The sequence below is a fragment of the Oryctolagus cuniculus genome, chromosome 9 (assembly GCF_051225735.1).
Source record: "Oryctolagus cuniculus isolate XC-2025 breed Fujian yellow rabbit chromosome 9, ASM5122573v1, whole genome shotgun sequence".
In the NCBI taxonomy this organism is placed as follows: domain Eukaryota; kingdom Metazoa; phylum Chordata; class Mammalia; order Lagomorpha; family Leporidae; genus Oryctolagus; species Oryctolagus cuniculus.
In genome coordinates, this window is record NC_142875.1 from 11,676,128 (window position 1) to 11,695,188 (window position 19,061).

Here is a 19,061-nt window from a genome sequence, read left to right on the forward strand (position 1 = left end):
TGTTTGCCTTTGCTCTTTCTCCTCTGCTTGTGTTTTAAAACTTGACAGCAGATGTCTTGAGATCAATATAGAGAGGGATACAGAGTCCAGAGCTTAGTCACCAAAGCTCTGTAAAGTAGCTCTGAGGATGCCTCTGACAAATCATTATTCCATAATACCAGCTCTATCCAAGGTACCATGATGGGAGAAATAAAATCAAACCTATAGAAGGCTGTTTGCAACATTCTCTGTCTAGTCAGAACATACGTTTCATGTTCAAGTTGCTGTAATATAGTCTGCAGTTAGAGAGCACATAAGAAGCAGAAATAATGTGCAATCTGATTTTTGTATGGGAACTCGGGTTTCTAACTGCAAGTACCACGCTGGGAAGCCTGTGGTGGGGAGCTAGGACTGGAGGAGAACAGGAGGGGACCTCACAAGGGAAGCAGGCAGCATGAAGTCAGACACGGAGCATGCAAAAGTCGTGGTGCGGAGGCAGAGTAGAGGAGGAAGGACATGGGCTTTGGAATCCGGGTGTCCCAGACAGCATGCTACTTTAGTAGCTGTGATGGCTTGGTCTGGGCACTTACTCTCTCTGGAGCTCTTTCTCTAAAGAAGTCCCACACAATGACACTATGAAGACTCGATGAGCTCACTGGTATAGCCTTCTTAACCCAATCTCCAGCAGTCAGTGTCAAGCTCAGTCACCTCCTATGTAGAGAAGAATTGAACAAGACCAGGGATGTTGGATAGGGAGAGACCCTTGGGAGCCTGGAATGCCAGACCAGGGTCTTGGGATTTCTTGGATGAGAAATGAGAAGCCATGGATTGTCTTAAAAGGAATCCAGCACTTACTAATGCTCACAAACTGCAAGGCTCTGTCTCTAGGAATTTTTAACCACTCACTGATGAGGAAAACAGGTGCAGAAAGATTACAACTCTTACCCAAGGTCACCCACCTAGTAAGTGAGGAAGCTGGGATTCCTGTCCAAGCAACCTGGTCCCACAGTCTCTGCATTTAACCAGGATGCCAAGCTGCTTCACCCCATCAAAGGTGGGGTCAGAAAGACAGCTTTGTCTTGGCAGTAAGCCAAATATGTCATGGGATACCTTTGAGAATAGTGCCACAGATCAATAAGTATGGTTATGAAAAGATAATTGCAATATATTTCAACACAAAAAAATGAACCATGGAAGGACAAAAACTGTATGATCTTGTGTATGCATAAGAATATATGTGAAACTATTAATTATGTTTGCTTCTGGGTAACTATAAATTTCTTGCCTTTTGTTTATGCCTTATAAGTTAAAGATATATTATTTGTGTTAGAAGATTTTTATTTTGAAGAATTTTCTTGACAACCCAGAAACAGGTGGTGTTGGCATTGGGATGAGAATGGAGACATGGACCCTGGGGGTGGGGAAGGCCCAGACTTCTCTGAGGTGCAGATGCTGGGTGCTGGCAGCCTATAGGTCCATGGCCAGAAGTGAGGAAGCCAGGAGGAGACATATTTTAGGGATAAAATTGAATTGCAGTTAAGACATCCAGATGGCTATCAAGAAACCCTGAATGGAGTTAGATTGAAAAAATGATAATCATTGCCAAAGAACTCAAGTTAACAATAACCAAAAGGAAAGCAGGAAATGAGTCAAAAACCTCACAGTCATATTTCATTTTTAAAACATTTTTGACAGCTTTGTTCTAGAGACAACTCACATACTGAAGAACTCACTGCCTTCACGCAGGCGCATGCTTAGTAGCATAATTAGAATTCTGTAACCATTAAGCATTTCCATCACCTGAGAAAGAAATTCTTTTCTTTCCTCATCCCTTTATCACCCACCCACCTACCTCTACCCCTAAGCAACCAATAATCTATTTTTTATCTCTGTGAAGTTTTAAATTACTGGACTCCTGTATGAATGGAGTCATCTAACATACAATCTTTTGTGACTGCTTTTTCGTCTGGCGTAATGTTTTCAAGGGCCATTCGTGTTGTAGCATATGTCAATACTTCATCCCTTTTGATAGCTGCATCTTATCCTATTGAGTGAATGTGCCACTTTTGCTTTGCCGTTTGTCCCGTAATCGACAGGTGAGTTGTTCCCACCTTTTGGCTGTTATGAATCGTGCAGGTGTAAATATCTGTGTACATCTTTCTGTGCACATGCACTTTCTCTTGGGTAGATAGCTGTGAGCTGAATTGATGGGTCATGTGGTGACCCTTATTTAGTCATTTAAGCAATGCTGGGCAATTTTCCAAAGTGGCTGTACTATTCTACATTCTTGCCCCAGCATATGAGGTTCCAGTGTGATGATTCTGATTACCTGGCATGCCTGCCACTGCTTATTGTTACAGTAGCCCTGTTATCCATGGGAGCTACATCCTGAGATGTTACATGAGTGCTTGAGACCACAGAAAGTACCAGTCCCTACTACAATGTTTTCTCCTGTACCTGTGTACCAATGCTAAGGCTTAATGTATAATGTATGCCCAGTAAGAGATTGACAACAACAACAGCTAATAATAGAACAATTATAACTGTACACCATCATCAAACTTAAGAATTATTCATTTCTTGAATTTTCCATTTAATATGGCCATTTGAGAGTCTCCTTTGGAGAAACGTCTATTCAGATCCTTGGTCCACCTGCTAATGTTTTCAGCATCAGCTTTTACTGCCAATGTTCAGTCTTTGTCGCCACTTGCTGGGTAGGTGTTCTCGTCTCTACTGTTCATTAAAGAGCCTTTGCTATTCCATGTAAGAACTGTCTCTAGCTTTTATCTTTTCTGAGTTCATTTTCTCATTTTCTTTCCCCCCCCCTCCTTTAGGAAGATTGCAATGGTATATTCAGAATCAATGTCAGTGTTTCCAAGAATTTAAATTTAAAATTAAGACCTGGAGAGAAAAAGCCTGGTTTCTGGGTACCCCGTGTCTGGTAAGCATATCCAAAGAAAATTCCTGAAGAACGTTATAGTTGTCAGTATAAGTTTGAAAATCAGGATAACATGGAAAGGAATTCTGCTAGAGATATTAAAATGATTTTAAGGGGCCAGAGCCATGGCTCACTTGGTTAATCCTCCATCTGTGGCACTGGCATCCCATATGGGCGCCGGGTTCTAATTCCGGATGCTCCTCTTCCAGTCCAGCTCTCTGCTGTGGCCCAGGAGTACAGTGGAGGAAGGCCCAGGTGCTTGGGCCCCTGCACCCGCATGGGAGACCAGGAGGAGGCACCCGGCTCCTGGCTTCGGATGGGCGTAGCTCTGGCCATAGTGGCCATTGGGGGGTTAACCAACGGAAGGAAGACCTTTCTCTCTGTCTCTCTCTCTCACTGTCTAACTCTATCTGTCAAATAAAAAAACTGATTTTAAGTAATACAGGGCAAAGCACTGGTCTACAATAGGATACAAAAATAACATCAACAAGCCTCATAAACCTGTTAAATAGTACCTCAGTATTTGTCTAGCACTTTTAAAGTATATATGTGAATTCAAATTACTTTTAAAAGTGAGGTTATTTTTTTAAAAAAAAATGATTTTCTGCTTAATCAAAACCAAACTCATCCTGAGTTTGTACTATTAAGGGTGAATCTCATTTGTAACAGTCATACAGAACCTAAAATCATAAAATAATTTCAATTTTAAAGCCTACTCACATGGAAAGCTCTCCATGATTGGAATTCTGGAAAGGAATAATCAGTAACACAGTTGTTAATATCTAATTCTGTCTTAAAAATTCATTTTTTCCTGATGTTCCACAAGCATTTCTGTCAAAGCCAAAAGTACCTAGGACCTTCTTTCTCCCCTATTTTTGTTAGTGACTATGAACAGAATCTCCCAGTGTGCTTCGTTGATGAACTGAGTGTTCCATCAACTTCATTTATATCCTTATTGTTATCTATTTTTAAAATTTCTTTTTGGCTCTTGGAATAAGACATGAACGCCAGTGCCTCTGCTTTTGTCACAATTCATGGTTTCTTCTCCATGTCCAAACTCTTTCACAGGAATAGCATTTCACCCACCAAACTGTACGACTCACTATTTATTACCTTGTCTTGGCACTTCTTTAATACGAAGTTTACTTTTATAAAAAGTGGCTATGCTTTGTATTGAGATTTTACTATTTTACAATGCCTGAGAACTATAAAACAAGATGAATTTTGGATCTGTGGGTGAAGAAATACAATATATGGGGATGCCATCTTTCTCATGCCAGCTGGAAAAGCAGTCTGATTTCCATTAAAGTAAAACAGTAAAGAAGAATTAAAGTGTATTTTTGTCAAATGAAACTACGTTATATCATAAATAATTATGTCAGGGCATCAAGCAGAATTTTTCTGATGTTTTGGAACCTTGGATAAAGCCACAAAGCGAGGTCACTAGCGGATAGAGTATCTTTACATTCCAAAGAAAGCAACTAGAGCAGTCCCAGAAGGACTTAGTACAAGATTATCTGCCTCTATCACCCAGTTCTGGTTTATACAAGAAAGCACTACATTTAAAGATAGGGTCCTGGAAGTAACTGAAGTCGGGCATAGGGAGTGCCATGGTTGAGGATGCTTCCTGCTCCAGGAGGGTCATTTCTGGTCAGATATTGGCAAGACAAGAACAGGCCACCTTGCTCTTCACCATATGCAGGACAAGGTTATCTGGCATCCCAGGAGAGTGACACAGTCATCGCCTAGGGCCACCTGCCTGGCCAAGGGTTGTGTGCAGGGGACAGTTACCTGGAGACAGCACGCTCATCATGGGAATGACACAGTGGAGCACTCCATGCTGAGGAGGGTTCTGGAATTGATAGAAAATCTGAGCTAGAGGAAGGCCAACAGACCGGGTGACAACTGCCGTCAAAAAGGTGGTTCCTCACTCTTCCCAACAGGAGGGGTCACACCACACTATGAAGGCCCCCACAGGGAAGACCAAGGTTGGTCACCAGACAGGCAGAGGCAGAGAACTGTGGTGAAATCTGTATTATGGTTTCCTGGGGGCAGGAACAGGGAGGGAGTCAGGCCAAGTGGGCTTGGGGTTGGGCAGCTTGAACAGTTTCCAGCAGGCTCAGGGGCACAGGAGCTGCCCTCATTGGCTGGTACTTGGTCATGGTGTGGTTAGGGCAGGTGTAGAGTGACTTGTCATGCGAAAGCCTCACAAAGCAGGTGTTTGGGGCTGTGCACTCTGCGTGGGTTAGTTGGTATTTGAAAGCACACCTCCAGGAGGGAGTCTCCTGCCAGGGATGGGGAGCAGTTGATCAGCAAGGCAGGAGGTTGAGGCAAGGTGACAGTCCAGAACAAGGTGGCTCAATAGGCTAATCCTCCACCTGCGCCGCTGGCACACTGGGTTCTAGTCCCAGTCAGGGCACCGGATTCTGTCCTAGTTGCTCCTCTTCCTGTCCAGCTCTCTGCTGTGGCCCGGGAGTGCAGTGGAGGATGGTCCAAGTCCTTGGGCCCTGCACCCACATGGGAGACCAGGAGAAGCACCTGGCTCCTGGCTTCAGATCAGCGCGGTGCGCCAGCCACAGCGGCCATTGAGGGGTGAACCAACGATAAAGGAAGACCTTTCTCTCTCTCTCTCTCACTGTCCACTCTGCCTGTCAAAAAAAAAAAAAAGTGCATGTGGGACGGATGTTACAGGAGCTAGAAACATGGTAAAGACAGGGAGTGTTTCTTAGGAGCACACAAGTTCACTGCATGAGAGAGTGACGTCCGCCATGATGAGAGGATCCGTGGCCACAGTCCTGTAGCATCAGGTACACAGTGCTTCCACCCCATGTCTTCAACTCCACTCCTTCCCACCCTAGTCAGGTAATTATGGCCTGGAGAGGAGGAGTGGATCAGAGAGCATGGCCAGCACTCTTCCTCCCCTCAGCCCACGGGTCAGGCCTGAGTGGCTGCAGAGGGTTCTTGTACAGGTTATGAGACCACAGATGTGATGACAAATGGAGTTGACTTTTTTTTTTTTTTTTTGACAGAGTGGATAGTGTGAGAGAGAGACAGAGAGAAAGGTCTTCCTTTGCCGTTGGTTCACCCTCCAATGGCAGCTGCTGCCGGTGCGCTGCAGCCGGCGCACCACGCTGATCCGAAGGCAGGAGCCAGGTGCTTATCAACGTGGCTCAATAGGCTAATCCTTGCAGCGCCGGCACACAGGGTTCTAGTCCCGGTCGGGGCACCGGATTCTGTCCTGGTTGCCCCTCTTCCAGGCCAGCTCTCTGCTGTGGCCCGGGAGTGCAGTGGAGGATGGCCCAAGTCCTTGGGCCCTGCACCCCATGGGAGACCAGGAGAAGCACCTGGAGTTGACTTTTAAACTGAGATTCACCTTGAGTCTGAAAAGAGCCTCAGGTCCACCCCCAAGATGTCTGGGAGAAGCTGGAACACGTTGCAAGGCAATGTTCAGAGAAGAGCATACCCACCCTGTGGTGTACCAAAGCCAGCGAAATATAATTTTTAAATCAAAGTTAATTTAAATGGGTTATTTTATGGGAGATCTCACTGGGGATTTCAAGGTTAATGAAATTTTAAAACCGTGAGTATCCATGGAACATTGCTTCCATCCATTTGTCCAGGAAGTTGTGACCTGGATTAGTTGTAATGAAACAAAAATCTTTAGTCTAGTAAATGTCAATTGTAACAATAACTGTGTTTACATTTTCCTTCTTTAATAAGCTAATCAGGCAAAATAACTTTGTAATTTTATATTGGCTAAATTATAATGAAGAACACAGTTTATATCTGGGAATGTGCCTAGAGGAATGCTTTGGTAATTATAATTAGAAAATAAATATGTACTATCTAATTCAGGAGACGTCTAGTTTCTATATTCTATCTTGAGATGAATACATTCATTTTCTTCTGAATCACTCAGACTTGATGAGATAAAAAGCACTCTGTAAAATGATTAAACATATCATATATTGTGAATATTGGTGTTGCATTTCAAGCAGAGGTCTGGGATATAGGAAAATAGCCTGTCTGACACAAAATTCAACAGAGTACAATGTTCAGTTTCAAAACATGTGTGGAGTGCTTGGCAGGCAGCAGGAATTATGCTGTCACTGTGACACAGCTTGGTTACGCTATGGCCCCTGCCCATCTTGGAGCTCGATGTCTAGGAAAATAAAAAATGAAATAACATAATTTCATAAATGTGGTAGAACACAAATAGGCCCCTATGCCTCCAGAAAAGGTGGCACTTAAATAACCTTGCCTCTCAGTTCAAGGAAGTGTGCTATGTAAAGTGACAACGTGGAGTATGTTTGAGATTTATTGAAGTCATCCGTTATTACTGATAAGGTCTCTAACTTTTTGCTAGCGTGAGCAAAACATAAATAACCATCATATATTATTAAAGCTAAGAAAAGCACTTTTTAAAAATACATATGTGATATATATTTTCAACTATTTAGCTCTATGAGACTACATTTTTGTTTTTCTTGGTTTAGCCTTAAAGTGTATTTGCAAGTCATTCTAACTTCTAAGGAACAAGGTGCGTGGAAGTAGTTTATGTTGCTACAAATGCAGCTAAAAAAGCACTTTTACATAATGAAAATGGATGAGTGAGGAAGTTCAACATCAGAGCTGAAAAATGCCTCACTTGGCTTAAAAACTCCATATTCAAGCAAATTGTGGCAACTGTCAAATCTTGAAATTTCTATCTTCTGTAAAATATATGAGACTTCATTGAAATCCCTCAAGGGACAGGTTGCTGACAAAATCTAAAAGAATATATATTTGGACCTTCATATAGAAATATTAATCAGGATTCCAAAATGTGAATTTCTGAGTGGGGCTGATGTACAATATAGAAAATATCTCCACCAATCAGCCTTAAACCCTTAGATGTTTTAGTTTTGTGTTTTTTCTCTTATTAGATCTCTATCCATTTAGTATTAAAGAAATTCCTACAACAGTACATCTCATGATTGTCTCTCTAGTTTAAAAAGCATAAAAGATGATAGAAAAATACTAACTCAGAATCCTCCTCCAGCTCTTTCTGAATGTTGCTTTTCATGAGTTAAATTTTGATCAATGAGACAGCAGCAGGAAATGATTAACATAGAATTTTGATAGGCACCAATTGTTCATTAGATTCAGGGAATAGATATAGTATTATAGTATAATTTTTTCAGTGTGCAGTTCTAGAAACCTTTTAATTGTTGAAAATATCCTCTAATAATGAAGAAAGGGAGGGAAACACTGGAAGTCTCTTTTCTTAACAACACAAATGTTGACTAACACTGTAATGTTGAAAGAAGAGGCAACAGAGTAGAAAGGATCACTTTTGTAGACGGGAAGAAAAAGTCGAAACCTTCCAGGGAAACCAGAAAGGAGACATCCCCATAGTTAATAGTAGCACCAAGATATTTCGAGAGTCAGCTGTGGGGACCATAGGGAGGCTCTGTTGAGAACACTTGGAGTTAGAGAAAAAACTCACTGGGAGAGAATGATTGGGACACACACAGCCTCAGCAAACACTTCTTACTATCTCAGTGACCTCCAAATACATCACTAACGTATAGGATCAAGTTCACAGTGATGACACAAAATGGCCAAATTCTACTCTTTTTGCATTTTCTACACGAAGGCAGGAAATTACAATTTATGCCTTTAGGGTTTGCAATTATAAAACTATTTCCAAAGTCACATCCAAAATCCAGTGCTCCTTTGTACAAACCTCTGAAATCATCTTTCCCATCCTCCATGTCATCAGAACAGGGTGGAAACGGGCAGAGGTTCTGGAGCTAAAACTAGAGTTGCTTAGCATTTTAAATGGAGTTGTAAAGGGAGAACACCCCATGGTTACCTAAGGAACATAATTAATAAATTGTAACACATTACTGCATCCTTGTGATTTCCACATACAGATTCTGTATAGCCCCCCTTCCCACACACAGACTGTTCCTACCCCCACCCCCCAGTACCCAGGGTTGGAAAGAGCTGGAGATATTTGCCTTAGGGTGCATCTCATTGGCATTTCACAGGACATTCCTCTTTCTGAATTGCAGGGCGAATCCTCGGAACTTTAATTTTGACAACGTGGGCAATGCGATGCTGGCATTGTTTGAAGTTCTCTCCTTGAAAGGCTGGGTGGAAGTGAGGGATGTTATTATTCATCGTGTGGGGCCGGTAAGCAAGTGCATGGAATCTTTTGAATGCTTCAAGAGCAGCTTTCCTTGGCTTTGATGAATAACCCTCGTTCTCATTTATGCAGATCCATGGAATCTATATTCATGTTTTTGTATTCCTGGGTTGTATGATTGGACTGACCCTTTTTGTTGGAGTTGTTATTGCTAATTTCAATGAAAACAAGGTAAGAATTCTCCATCTGAACACCACCGGGTTTCTTCTTCTCTAGCCTCTCTCTCTGAGCTCTTTTTTTCCCCACACACGGCATGAAGTCACATTAAACTCTAAGGTGACTGATGTAAATAATCTCCGGGACTATTTTACAAGCTACCTCCTTGCTGCCTTTCAGGCATATGATTTAAGAGTACAATTCTCTTGCTAAATTTACGCTTTTGGTAACAGTGTCATTAATTCACCCACAACTGAGAAGCGCATCCCCCATTGTTCAGATTGAAAGGATGCGAAGCAAGTTATTAAAGTACAGTAGATGAAAGGGATTCACTGATTGCAGGTAATATCACTGTCACAAAATGTAAATTATACGCTTCTTTGTAACTCAGTGGGTGAACTCAGAATTTTGATGGGGTGCAGGGGACAGTACAATTTTAAAATCCTAATTCAAAGCATAAAAAGAGTTTCTAATTTCATGTAAAGTTTACAAACTTCCTGAACTCAGGAAGCACAGAGTCCATAACAGCTGTCATCAACGCAAGGGCTCACGAATGGGAAAACAGCAATGGAGTGTCCTGTGAAAACGTGAGTTCAGGGAAGAACATTCTGTTAGCACTCTTTGGAGAGGTGCTTGTGTTTCTGGGCACAGCTGATGTGGCATCTGTTGTACAAGACTCAGTCTTTTAGAGTTATAATCACTGAAATGCAAACAACTTTTGAGCACTTACTATGGATTAAGATTTGACATATGCTACTATCAGTTCTCACAACTCTGAAATGCATGGTTGGAAAAGCAGCAATCACATCTCTCAAGCTTTTTTTTTTTTTTTTAAGATCTATTTATTTATTTGAGAGGCAGAGTTACAGACAGAGAAAGGAAGAGACAGAAGATCTTCTTCCATCTACTGGTTCACTCCCCAAATGGCCACAAGGGCCAGAGCTGAGCAGATCCAAAACCAGGAGCCAGGAGTTTCCCCCAGGTCTCCCACGTGGGCACAGGGGCCCAAGTACCTGGGCCATCTCCCACTGCTTTCCCAGGCCATAAACAGAGAGCTGCATCACAAGAGGAGCACCCGAGATTCAAACCAGCACTCATATGGGATGCCAGTGCTGCAGGCAGAAGCCTAGCTTAGTATGCCACAGTGTCTCAACCTTTTAAGGAGTAAAAACTGGCGTCAGAATTCAGAATCAGTGCATAGTGTGCAGGGTCTGTGACTTCCCCAAGGCGAGCGTAGAAAGATGTCGACTATTGCTCTGCACTGAATTAAAGCTAGATTGGCCCGCAAAGCTCTGCGCTGTTTCACGTCATTCATGGCAAGGCCTGATTCCCATGCATACACCAGAGACCTCTGGTTTGTGTGGCCACACATGGGACTCTACGTGTGTGGTACCACTTACTCAGTAGTCAATGGCCACCTTTGATGTGTGCCTAATGAGTATGTCATTTCATTCAGGCTTCCAGAGGGTGCAGTTCACAAAACCCTCTTTGGGCACAATGCCACTCCTGCCCACAGAAATGCAGAAGCACAGTAGTGAGGGTGTCACCCAGCCCCTCTATTTTACTTCCTAATACTCTTACACAATGAGATTTTTTTTGAGTCCCACAGTGTGTTCAGTCTAATACCAAGCAGAAAGAGGAATATGGGTCTTTCTACATGCCTTTGAGCCTTGCCACATGGAGTAGACACTGGGAATTCCAGGCCGAGAGCAGAGGTGAATCAGCCAGTTAACAGGAGTGTTGGGCACCGCTTGCTTAGAGTCCATCCGAGGCGCTGTGGCAGGCACACATGTCAGGGGACTGGGGTCCTGTGGCTGCCTACAGCTCAGCAACATAACGCAGCAACATGAAGTGGTCAGTAACTGGAAGAGGGCACAGTGAACTTAGAGTTCTGGCTGGGTCCGCAGAGCGTCAGGGAGGTCCACTTCCATCGCTGCTTGTTCTGAAGGAGGCAGGAAGCGAGGGACTGTTTGCAGTGCGTGGTCGGTCTGCTAAACAGAAGCTGGGAGAAAGGGGGAAATGAGAAGAAGTTGCTAGATAAGAGCATTTATTTGTTATTCAATCATTCAACAGGCTGACTGAGCACCTGCCAGGTGGGAGACACTGGTCCTTGCATTAAGGACATAACAGACTAAACTACACACTAAACACACAGAGATGTGTGCCCTCTGGGAGTACCTGTCTTAATGGCTGTACCCAAGGATAAAAAAATGAGTTCTCGATATGGAGGAATAGAGATACAGATGCGGAGTAAGGAAAACTGTGGGGGTAATGCTTTTAGGATTCAGAGTTGTCCAAAAATAGGTCTTCCTCAGAAATGGAAGCCTTTTCACAAAGCTCCAAATGAGTATCAGTAATTTGGTTTTTCTTTTCTGATTTCCCTACAGTGAGACCTTATGTTTGAGTAATACACTTAATTTCACATCAATACACTTGAAACAATAAAAATGAGATCTAATGGACATAAAAAGAACCCTGTTCCCCACAATTTAGAAATATATATTATTTTCAAGTAAAAAATGTATTCTCCAAAAGGCAATAAAACAATAATTACCCAAGAACTGATAATGTACAGAGTATATTCTCTTAGTATCATAAAAGATTCCCAAATACCTCATAACTTGGAAATATTAAGACAACATTCTGAGGCTGGCACTGTGGCACAGCAGGGTAAAGCCCTGGCCTGCAGCACCTGCATCCCATATGAGCACCAGTTCGAGTCCTGGCTGCTCCACTTCTGATCTACTCTCTGCTATGGCCTGGGATAGCAGTAGAAGATGGACCAAGTCCTTGGGCCCCTGCACCTGCATGGGAGACCCAGAAGAAGCTCCTGGCTCTTGGCTTCGGATCAGTTCAGCTCTGGCCATTGCAGCCATTTGTTGAGTAAAACCAGCAAATGGAAGACCTCTCTCTCTCACTCTCACACTCACTCTGGCTGTACATCTCTCTGTAACTGTCTTTCAAATAAAAAATAATAATTTTTTAAAAAAGATATCATTCAAACTTATTTGCAACTTAAAGAAGAATTAATAGAAAACCATAAAACATTTAGAGGTAAATCTTTAAAATATCACATAAACATTCTCAAGGTATAGATAAATCAGTAGCTAGAGAGAAATTTATCACTTTAAGTGTATAAATTAGAGAAAAATCAAAGGTTAAATGTTAATATGTGAACTATCTCAATAAGGTATACTAAGGATAGCAAAGTAAAAATGAAGAAAGGAGGAGATAGAAGAAAGTCACAAAGATTAGGATGAAAATTAATGGTACAGACAATGAAGAATATTCATAATGTCCAAGAGTAACAAAAGCTGTAACTGTCCTTTAAGAAAGTCAAATTGAGGCCAGCGCTGCGGCTCACTAGGCTAATCCTCCGCCTTGCGGCGCCGGCACACCGGGTTCTAGTCCCCGTCGGGGCGCCGGATTCTGTCCCGGTTGCCCCTCTTCCAGGCCAGCTCTCTGCTGTGGCCCGGGAGTGCAGTGGAGGATGGCCCAAGTGCTTGGGCCCTGCACCCCATGGGAGACCAGGAGAAGCACCTGGCTCCTGCCTTCGGATCAGCGCGGCCGGTCGCAGCGCGCCAGCCGCGGCGGCCATTGGAGGGTGAACCAACTGCAAAAGGAAGACCTTTCTCTCTGTCTCTCTCTCACTGTCCACTCTGCCTGTCAAAAAAAAAAAAAAAAAAGTCAAATTGATAGGGTAATAATAATAGTGGAAAAGGAGATAAAACAAGCTATAGTAATTAAAATAGCATCAGTATTGGGACGATAGAAAATTAGACATATCGTAGACAGCCCCAAGAGGGACTTGCCTATGTACAAAACAGAAGTAGACCTAAGTCAGTGGAGACAAATGAGACAAAGAGTAGGAGATGTCAGGAGCACTCACTCTCAGGACACAGAAAGCTAAACTGAACCCCCAAACCTCCCACCAGCATGCTCAAAATTGAATGCAGAGAACTCAAACCTAGATATGATAAGCAAAATTTAAACCATTTTAAAATTATGTAAGCATTTATTTTTTTACCCTGGAATAGTTCTGTATATGTTGATATTATCCACTAAGATCTGTAAAGGGAAAAACTAAAAAATTAATTTCTAAATGATAAAAATCACCCTAAATAAAATAAAAATATAACTAAGAGAATATACTGTATTTACAAGTCACATAACTGACAATTCTAAATAATTTCTATAGAACATTAGAGTAAATATCAAAATACAAAAATGAGCAAAGAATATGAATTGGCAATTCATGTAGAAAGACTAGAATCACCATTTATCCACTCAATAAAAAAGCCTCATCTCTTTAATATTAAAACTTATTTGGAAACATTTCATATCCACCTTAAAGGATAAATTAAAAGTATGATATTGTCAGAATATAAGGAAATGGGATTACTTGTATATTGCTAGGGAGAAATTGTTTTGGTTACTTCTTTTTGAGGATAGCAATATGCCATATCTGATGAATTTAAAGTCTCTTAAAGTCCAGCAGTCCTTTTCCTAGAGCTTTACAATAGAGACACTCAAGACAGTCAATAGCTGCATGGTGTATAGTCCATAAATCCAAAATGAGTGGCTTCCAATACATTTGTACAGTAGACTACAACATGAGTAATTAACAGATTAGATTCAGTCATCCAGATGTGTGGAAAACACCATTCAATGAAGATAAAGATGAACGGTATCGATAAACACATGCTGGATGCCACTTATATAAATTATACAAATTCAAAGCCAATGCATTCTGATGTATTTGTCCATACCTAAGTACAAAGGCTGGAAACCTAGTAAGGGGATACACCCCCTCAGAACAGCTGTGAGCCCAGGGAAAGGAAGGGGAGAGTGAGCACGAGGGTAAGATTTGTTTTCCAGTTTCTTGAATTATACATCTGCATTTATAATAAAATATAATACAGTATAATACATGATTTATGTGCATTTTAATTATGTAATCTATTGTGTCCAACAGAATATTCCCATCCCATTTTTATCCAGCTATCACAGCACTGATTTCCTAAAGACTTAAATCCTATGACTTCACACCTATTAAAATCAGCTTTGTGATTGTACATATGAGAACGTACAAAATACCTATCCACAAGTGATAATTTTGCTTCTGTGACAGGAAACAAAAGCACTGTTAGTTGAACTCCCCTCTTCAAAGGGTAACGCTGTAGAGTGTCACACATCTTCCAAGATACAAACTGGAGGCTGCTTAACGCTTTCTGAAACACAGTCATCATTTTGGGGAACTCTCTTAAGATGGGCTTTGCGAAATCTGACTGTTTCTGTCACATTCTTGGTATTTGAAGAACATCTTTCTTGTAAGCTCCCATGTCGGTCCTGTTTGTATCACCACCCCGTCTGCTATGTTCTCTTCCTTTTCCTTTGCCTGCTGTCCTTTGTTTGTCCAGGGGACGGCTTTGCTGACCGTGGATCAGAGACGATGGGAAGACCTCAAGAGCAGACTGAAGATCGCTCAGCCCCTTCATCTCCCACCTCGCCCGGGTATCAAAGACGCTCTGATTTTATTCTTGTTGGGCACTGGTGTTCATGAGTCCCCAGGAGTCTCAGATTTAAATTAAAATAATAATTGTGAGGCCACTGGGAGACTGTGCATAAGTTAATACAGAAACAGGCTCCAAACTACAGAGCTCTCCACCAGGCTATTAAAATCAACCACCCAAAGGCTGTGCTTCAGTGCTCTTAGAATAAGCCTTAATGAAAAAATGAATTCTTAAATAAAATGTATTTGTGCTTGCCTTTTAAAAAATATGAGTGAAATGTATTAGGCTGACAGAAATTGAACGAAGCACTTCTCCCTGCAATGTGGCTGGTGTCACGCACTGTCGTTTTAAATATTCAGAGCCAGTCTTTGGTGCAAAACACTTCACAATAGATTGAACTGTGGGGGAAAAGATGTAATGGGTTTTAAGATGAGCATTAAAGAAAATGAAAGACAAGAAAGTAAATGTGACCCATGTCTAAGATGCCCTTGCCTAAACCTTTCTTTTCCAGATAATGATGGCTTCAGAGCTAAAATGTATGACATAACCCAGCATCCATTTTTCAAGAGGACAATTGCATTGCTTGTTTTGGCCCAGTCGGTGTTGCTCTCGGTCAAGGTACTTCATTTCACCTGAGGCTCTGGGAGTGCATTTTGCATTCTTTGGGACATCTAAGAATATCGCAAGCTGCTGCATCCATTTGCAGTCTCTGTTCTTGAGTATGAAAACTAAGGCCGGTGGTCCTGTGAAGCTGGGCGGGGTGGGGGAAGGGCCATTGGGTAGCCTTGGGTGCTGGCAGACGTGTGTGCTGTTTCTGTTACAGTGGGATGTCGAGGACCCTGTGACTGTCCCTTTGGCAACGATGTCCGTTGTTTTCACCTTCATCTTTGTTCTAGAGGTACAGTGGATGAGTCGGTGGACTCTAGGGGCAAAGTAAACCAGGTCTCCCTTTGGAGGCACTTATTTTCAGGCCTGAGGTCCATTTTGGGGTGGAGGTGAGGGGTATCGTGCTCTTAGCATGTGTCCTTTGTGGTTCTTTTGCTTAAATGGATCAAAGATTTCACTGTACGGTCCAGTTTCTCTTGCTACAAAAACGCTACTGTCAATTGATATATGAACGGTGGCCTACCTGCTCCTGGGAGTTCAAATATTTGGAACAGACTACACAAGCCACCGTCATTCGGCCACTCATTACAAGGTGGTGGCAAAGACAGTGGGCTCAGCCAAGCCTATGTGGCCCATATAACATCACTTTCCAGGGTGATCTTCAACACAAGCAGATTCTCATGTCACCCTATACTGATTGATGTTTCCCCAAAACTATGGACTTTTCCTGGAGGATGGAAAATGTCCTGTTATTCAAACTAATCATGAAACAGGAAGAAAAAAATGTGAAGAATATAGATTCGGGACCTACTTAGCTTTAAAATCAAATACAAATATCTTGGCACTTAACCTCTTCTTTTTGCTGACTACATATTTTAAGAATACCATATCGGGCCGGTGCCGCGGTTCACTAGGCTAATCCTCCGCCTTGCGGCGCCGGCACACCGGGTTCTAGTCCCGGTCGGGGCGCCGGATTCTGTCCCGGTTGCCCCTCTTCCAGGCCAGCTCTCTGCTGTGGCCAGGGAGTGCAGTGGAGGATGGCCCAAGTGCTTGGGCCCTGCACCCCATGGGAGACCAGGAGAAGTACCTGGCTCCTGCCATCGGATCAGCGCGGTGCGCCGGCCGCAGCGCGCTGGCCGCGGCGGCCATTGGAGGGTGAACCAACTGCAAAGGAAGACCTTTCTCTCTGTCTCTCTCTGTCCACTCTGCCTGTCAAAAAAAAAAAAAAAAAAAGAACACCATATCGGAAGGGTATTTGGACTAGCACTTAAAACGCAGGTTAAGATGCCCGCATCCCATATCACAACACCTAGATTCCATACCCAGCTTGGCTCTTGGTTCCAGTTTCCTGCCTGTGCAGACCCTGGGGGGCAGCAGTGATGGCTCAAGTAGTTTGGCTCCTGCCAGCCACAAAAGAGACCTGGATTGAGTTTCCACCTCCTTGCTTTGCTCCTGGCCCAACACCTGTTCTTATGAATATTTAGAGAATGAACAAGAAAATGGGAGTGATCGGTCTTTTTCTCACTCCATTGGAGTAAATAAATAAGTAAAAATATACATCTCAGGTTAGCAGGTTTAAGTAGGCACTAAACATCTGTTTCCTATGTATTCTCTTCATTGTTTTTTGCCCAGGTCACAATGAAGATCATAGCAATGTCGCCTGCTGGCTTCTGGCAAAGCAGGAGGAACCGATATGATCTCCTGGTGACCTCCCTCGGTGTGGTGTGGGTGGTACTTCACTTCGCTCTCCTGGTAAGCACATAACAAAACTTTTGAGTTGAGCATGTCAGTGCCGCTCGGTTCCATCTCACCTCCAGTCCTGTACTCCGTGTCAACCTGCTCTTGTGGGTGTTAGAGGAAGCTCCCTAAAGTCCAGCTTAGATAGTGACTGCCTTACACACACACACATGCACACGCTGTTCACACAGGCAAACCTCCCTCTTCCAAGCCCTATAGTGTGCAAGCCAGAAAGAGAAGGAACTTAAAATCTCCAGGGTTATCCCATCATTTTACCAAGAAGTAAAATGAGAGAGGAAGGAATACTGAAACACATGAAAGGAACTGTCTGAATTCAGGTGAGAGGGTTGTTTCAGGTGCCCCAGGCTCTGTGCTCTGAGCTGGAGTGTAGCATCACCTTCACTGTATTGTCATGGGCATTCCATGATGGGATTCTCAGGGGCTCCCACTGCCTTGTTCTCTACTACACAGCTAGCTGCTGTTTCTCTAAAGCACATCATCCCCCTGTCTACTCTAGATTCTCACCATTGTGCCTAAAATGCCATCATACTCCATTTAGTCTGAAATCTGGCTTGAAATTTTTACAACTCTGGGTGGTGTTGACTGTAATCTAGAGCTGTGTTGCCCAATGGAAATAAAATGTGGCCAAAGATGTCATTTAAAAATTTCCAGAAACCCTTTAAAATCAAAAAAAGAAACAGTGACATTAATCTAATCATGTATTTTAACCTACTGTATACAGTATATTATTCCAACACATAAGCAGTATTTAATATTTATCAGTGAGATGAGTTGCATCCTTTTCAGTAGGACATCTCTGTGCTTTATACTCACTGCACATTTCCATTTTGATTGACCGCATATCAAGCATACAATAACGCAGGTGATTGTTGATTCAAATATTGGGCAGTGCAATTCTGGATGATTGAGTCCTAGATTGGCTACACCGTTTCCCAGTCTTCACTGGGTTGTTTGTCTTAGGAAATCCTTTGTTTCCTGCTCTAACCTGGGGATATAACTTCATAATCCACCTATTTCATATGTGCCTTGTGAAGATCAAGTGAGCTCATACCTGGAATCTTTCTCAAACTATAAAAATTAGAGCTTATATTATATCAGGCATTACAGATGCCCTGACTCACAACAGGATTATGTCCTGATACACCCATCCTAACTTGGAAATATCATTAGGTCAAAAATGCATTGGTGGGGCCGGCACTATGGTGTAGCAGGTAAAGCTGCTGCCTGCAGTACCAGCATCCCATATGGGTGCTGGTTCGAGTCCTGGCTGCTCCACTTCTGATCCAGCTCTCTCTCTGGCCTGGGAAAGCAGCAGAAGATGGCCCAAGTCCTTGGGCCTGTGCACCCATGTGGGAGACCTGGAGGAATCTCCTGTCTCCTGGCTTCAGAGTGGTGCAGCTCCAGCTGTTGAGGCCATCTGAGGAATGAACCAGATACATATATACATATACATATATACACACACATATATATACATATATATACACATATACATATGTGTATATATGTGTATACATATATGTGTATACATATGTATATGTGTATATACACATATATACACACATACACATACACACATATATATAATTGTATAGATATAGATATCTGCCTATACCTCTCTGCCTTTCAAATAAATCTTTTATAAAAATGTGTTGAGCACAGTTAACCTACTGAACAACTTAGCCTCAGTGTGCTCTCCCCTCATGATGGCACAGCTGGGCTGCCCAGGAGCTGTACCCACAGCTGCCCACAGCTATAGCCCAGTATCACAAGAAAGGCTCAGAATACATATTGGGAGCCCTGGAAAAGATCAAATCCAATACTGGCAGCCCAGTGTCTACTGAATGCGTTATTGCTTTCTCACCATTATAAAGTACAAAAAAAAAAACAAAACCCTACATCAAGGACTACCTGTGAT

At 42.6% G+C, this 19,061-nt stretch overlaps 1 protein-coding gene across 3 annotated transcripts in view; it reads left to right on the top strand.

Annotated features, from left to right (window-relative positions):
* NALCN (sodium leak channel, non-selective) overlaps positions 1-19,061 on the top strand; it is a 368,383-nt gene that overhangs the window by 330,191 nt on the left and 19,131 nt on the right. For all 3 annotated transcript variants that reach the window (XM_089303460.1, XM_051849987.3, XM_089303461.1), the window contains 7 exons: positions 2,814-2,920; positions 8,977-9,097; positions 9,183-9,281; positions 14,687-14,780; positions 15,291-15,397; positions 15,603-15,677; positions 17,018-17,137. In XM_089303460.1, the coding sequence (XP_089159586.1) occupies positions 2,814-2,920; positions 8,977-9,097; positions 9,183-9,281; positions 14,687-14,780; positions 15,291-15,397; positions 15,603-15,677; positions 17,018-17,137 (723 nt within the window). The remainder of the gene's footprint in view (positions 1-2,813; positions 2,921-8,976; positions 9,098-9,182; positions 9,282-14,686; positions 14,781-15,290; positions 15,398-15,602; positions 15,678-17,017; positions 17,138-19,061) is intronic.